At 47.1% G+C, this 5,089-nt stretch overlaps 1 protein-coding gene across 1 annotated transcript; it reads left to right on the forward strand.

The window, feature by feature from the left end:
- The first annotated feature begins 3,577 nt into the window (after nucleotides 1-3,577).
- Nucleotides 3,578-4,564, forward strand: LOC147600820 (olfactory receptor 6E1-like). The gene has a single exon (XM_086746642.1). The coding sequence runs from the start codon at nucleotides 3,578-3,580 to the stop codon at nucleotides 4,562-4,564; it is 987 nt and encodes a 328-aa protein (XP_086602768.1).
- Nucleotides 4,565-5,089: the final 525 nt, after the last annotated feature.

Here is a 5,089-nt window from a genome sequence, read left to right on the forward strand (position 1 = left end):
TGGAGGGGAACATGGGCTTACTTTAGTCTCCAGTGTGCTTGAGTGACTGGCCATCAGCAGACACAGGGCTGTGGTGTTGACTATGATGTCACTTGTGCCTGAGAACCTGCCAGTCACAGACACATGACCTGGCGGTTGTTTTACACTAGGAGTTCTGGTTTGTTTAGAATGGAATGGAAAGGAATGGAATAGAATACAATAGAACAGAACAGAACAGTTCAGTCAGATGTGACAAGGATTCTAGAACGACAGAATCCTAGAATATCTCCAGTTGGAAGGAGCCCACAGAATCACTATGTCCAGCTCCTCTGCTCCTCGCAGGACTACCTAAACCCAAACCATATGACTAAGAGCATCATCCAGATGCTCCTAGAACTCTGACAGACTTTGTGCTGTGACCAGTTTCCTGGGGAGCCTGTTTGAGTGGCCAGCCATTCTCTCAGTGAAGAATCTTTTCCTTATTTCTGATCTGAACTTCCCCTGACGCAGCTTCATTTCATTTCCACTTGTCCTATTACTGCGCACCAGAGGGAGGAGATCAGCACCTCCTCCACCACTGCCCGCCTTGAGGAAGTTGTAGGCTGCAATGAGGTCACCCCTCAGCCTTCTCTTCTCCAAGCTGAACAAACCAAGTGACCTCAGCTGCTCCGCAGAAACCTTGCAATTGAGACCTTTCACCATCATGGTCGCCCCCCTCCGGACACACTCTGATAGTCTGAGCAATCAGGTTGTTCCTCAGTCTCCTTTTCCCAAAACTAGACAAGTCCAGAGTCCTCAGCCGCTCCTCATAGCACATGCCTTCCAGCCCTTTCACCAACTTTGTTGACTTCTGGGCACACTAAAGGACCTTCACTTTCTTTTAAAACGGTGAGTTCCAAAACTGCACAGAGGACTCCATTTGAGTGTGCACCAATGCTTTTGTCAGAAATATCAGTTCCTAGCTGGCAGTCCAGAGTACCCATGCAAACCAGCAGTGCTGGAGAGGCATGTACTGTGTGTGAAAATAAGTGGGTTGGATCAGTATTTGTTTCATTTTGCTGAGTAAAAACGTAGAGAAAATCCAAATACCTACAGAATGAAGTTCTGTTCACCCATTTGAAGAAGGAAAAAGAAGACTAAGAAAAGAGAAGGGAAGTTTGACAAAGATAACAAGGTGAATTGCACCAGGTGTTATATCAGTTACTCTTGTCACACCTTCAACCGACTAGGTACTGAAATGGATCCTCACAATCATACCATAACAAGAATATTCTCCCTAAAGGCCTTGACAGTCATTCAGAAGTTGAAAATCCTTTTTCACACTGCTGCTGGTGATTTATCTGCTGGATGTCATGGGGAATGCAGTCACCATTGCTGTGGTTTGGCTCCACCACAAGTACCACACCCCCATGTGTCCCTTCCTCAGCACCTCGTCCTTCTTGGATATTTAGTTCCCTTTGGTCATTTCCCCTCACATGTTTCTCAGTCTCTTGTTGGAGGTTAAGGTGTCTTTGCAGCTGCCTACAAGTGTCTCACCTCCTTCTCTGCTGCCTTCTCTGACCTTCTTTCAGTTGCTGCAGGGCCATTTGCAACCCCTCACGCTGCTCTGTCCTTATGAACTCTTGGATGTGCTCCAGGCTCATCTTTAGCTGCTAGGGAATGGCATTTCTGTCCGTGCTCAGCCCCACCATCTTGTATGCCATTAGACCCTCTGTGCCCAGTGTAGAGACTGCTTCTTCTGCAGGATCATCCCCTTGCTGAGAGCAGCCCGCATGGGCACCAGCTGCTGTGAAACATGAGCGTTGCTCTCTCCTCCGTTGTGTTGCTGAGCTCCTTCACACTGACTGCTGGGGTTTGTGCCGACATGATATGCACCATGGTGAGGATAACCTCTCTGCAAAGCCACAATAAGGCCTTCTTCACCTGGATATCCTTCACCTGCACATCCTCTATTTCTTCACTCACTGTCGCACAGGCTAGCTGCAGGTTTGACGATGCTGGGCCCTAGGAGAAGCTGTTTCATCATAAGCTGTCTGCAAATCTGCAGATTCCTCTAGGAAAGTGCATTCAGGAGAAGAATAATTTTAGGTGATGTAGGTGTCACCCAGCAGAGTGAGAAGATACAACCCTTTGAGCATTTGAACGGACCCAGAAAATGGAAACGGGGACTGTCCCCTCTGATTCACTGGTTCACTGCCCTCATACTGCTGTGGGTGGCTGAGCTTGAGCTTTTGCTCCGATCAGCCAGTGGTTTAATCTCAGAAAGTTTTCCAGACGAAGCCAGTGCAGAGATTCCCCTATGCCAGACGAGAGACAAAATCAAGCCGGGCATTTGGGACCTAAGCCCAGCCTGAGCCCCAGGCTGAAACATCACCTCAAACATGGAGCACTGCCCGATACTGAACTTCCCATTTTACTCCTTGTGCAAGGGCTACCCATCCTGCCCTGGGACAGAGCCTGAGCGGACAACACAGTCTGTGAAGCTTTGTTTCTCTGCTGCTAACCCACCATCTCCTCTCCTCCCTCTCCTCCTATTGCATGTTGAATCATCCTCTTTTTGGAGTCATCTGCTCTGCTCCTTCCTCTGTCTGAAAAGAAATCTAAAGATTAAGGGAAAACATCAGCCTTTATTGCCTGTATTTTTCTTGTGCTTCCTTCTGTTAGATGTGTCTTTTGAATTTAAAAACAAATAATAATGAGAGATTGGAGACTTGACTGGTGAGTTTCATCTACTTCCCTGCAGGTGCCTGCGAGAACTTGTTTTCCCCAGGCTCCCTCTGTAGTCAGTAGAGACAAGAGAAAACGCCAGAGGCTGGGTCCTCCCAGCCTATAACTGGCATGGAAAAGAAAGATTACAGATCTCTTCCAGACACTCTTCTCTTGCTCTGCATTGGGGTCAGGACATTTCACAGGAATAGCACTGAGCAAGTGTTTGGAAACAGCTGCATTTCGGTGCAGACAGATGAGACTGTGTGACAGACAGAGTGGAACCACAACACATTTCAGTCATTCTTTAGAATACTGAAGAAGGCAAGATGTACTTGGTCCCTGATCCACCCTCTTTCCCTTTCCTGAAAAAAACAGAGAGCAGGAAGTTGTGGAAGCAAGCCAGGGATTCCAAAAAAGATACTTGATCGTACTTACTTTGAAATCAACAGATTCTCCGAGATTACAAGTCCAAAAAGGCAAGTAGTGGAATGTAGAAGGAACAGGTTTCATGACGTATATTTGATTAGATTTGATTTGATGGTTTAACATTTTTTTAATAGACAAATTTTGCATGTAAGTGTGATAGATGTTTGCAAAAGGTCTGAGTGAATTTGGAATTTCCCAGGAATGGGGTGAAATAGTTATCAGCCACTTTTAAATCCTCTGTTCTGGAGAAATAATCCTTTGTGACTGTTTGAAAAAGGTAGAAAGAACAACTTATCTGAGGACTGTAACTAAAATGTAAACCAGGAAAATTAAGAAATGAAAAATGCTTGAAGGACTGTCTCTGCCTGTGTTACATAGGAAGACAGCAGGAAGGGAAAGAAGCAGAAAAGGAAGGACAGAACTTTACATCCAGCGTGTGAAAGCACCACGCTTGTTCATTGCCATGTTCCTGTCCCGGCAGGATGAACTGAAATTCAGCACGGCACCAGAAAACGGAACAACTGCAGTTACCGAGTTCATCCTGGAGGGTTTCTCAGGGCTTGATCAAAGACTGCAACTGTTTCTGTCTCTGCTCCTTCTGCTCCTATACCTGACAACAGTGACGGGGAATGCAACCATCATTTTCCTCGTGTGTGTGGATCCCCACCTGCAAACCCCCATGTACTTTTTCATCAGCAATCTTTCCTTCTTGGAAATCTGGTTTACGTCCTCCACAAGTGTCAAATTGTTGCTGATCCTGGGTTCTGGCAGGAGAACAATCTCACTAAGCGGCTGCTTTGCCCAATCCTATCTCTATTTTGCCTTGGGCTCTGCGGAATTTGTCCTACTTGTTGTCATGTCCTTTGACCGCTATGTTGCCATCTGCCAGCCTTTGCGTTACGCTGCCATCATGAAGCCTCAGCTCTGCATCCACCTGGTTCTTGCTGCTTGGGTATTGAGCATCACACTCTTTAGTTACCGGCTGCTCCTCCTCTCCAAGCTGACTTTCTGTGGCTCAAACAAGATCCACCACTTCTTTTGTGACAACTCCCCCTTATTCAAATTGTCCTGCTCTGACACCAGCCTGCTTTGGAAAACAGACTCTGTTTTAATATCATTTGTCATACTGGGTTCCTTATGTTTAACTCTGGCATTTTACATGGGCATCCTTTTCTGTGTTCTACACCTGCCAGCAGCCTCTGGGAGGAAGAAAGCTTTTACGACATGTTCTTCCCATCTCACCACCTTGGCCATTGTATACGGGAGCTGCATTGCTCTCTACGTGCGTCCTTCCAAAGATGTTTCCTTGGAGACAAACACAGTGGTAGCTTTGCTGAACACTGTCTTGTATCCATTCTTAAACCCATTCATCTACAGTCTTAGAAACCAGGCTGTGAGACTGGCCCTGAAGGAAGCCATTGCCTGTGCGACACCACAGCTTTTCTCCTGATCGTGATGCATTCCTGGACAGCAATTCCAATGAGCTGCTGTCACGTGTGGAGTAATACCAGTGCAGATGTATGTAATGTCCAAACACCTGAGATGCCTCAGGCAACAGATGTTCTTGCTGGATTGTGTCAGGTTAAGTGATAAGAAGCTCATCTGCACACAAAAAGAAGGCACAAACAAGGACAGGAGGAGTAACTCAGTTAATGCCCTGCCCCAGCTGCTCCCAGGCACATCACAGGAGAGCCACCAGCTCGTCAAGAGCCCATCTCCACAAACCAAGAGGAGCACAGAGGCACAGTGGCAGGTGGGAACCCAAATTACAGGCTCCTGAGGAATGAACATCTTGTCCCAGCTCCTTCCAGGGCTGCCCTGGGAGAGCCATCAGCCCCATGGTCCAGGTGGGAAACCCATCAGGATGAGTCACTGAGAGCAGCTCTCTGGATCACCATTTGGACTGAGGGTCTTGTTGCCTGGTAGTGTAGGACACATCATGGGATGCAGGGGAAGAGCATTTTTGGATTGGAGA

Source organism: Chlamydotis macqueenii, chromosome 4 (genome assembly GCF_036417535.1).
Source record: "Chlamydotis macqueenii isolate bChlMac1 chromosome 4, bChlMac1.mat, whole genome shotgun sequence".
Taxonomy (NCBI): Eukaryota; Metazoa; Chordata; class Aves; order Otidiformes; family Otididae; genus Chlamydotis; species Chlamydotis macqueenii.

Coding starts and splice junctions, on each gene's coding strand:
- LOC147600820 (XM_086746642.1), top strand. CDS start 3,578: ATGTTCCTGTCCCGGCAGGATGAACTGAAATTCAGCACGGCACCAGAA.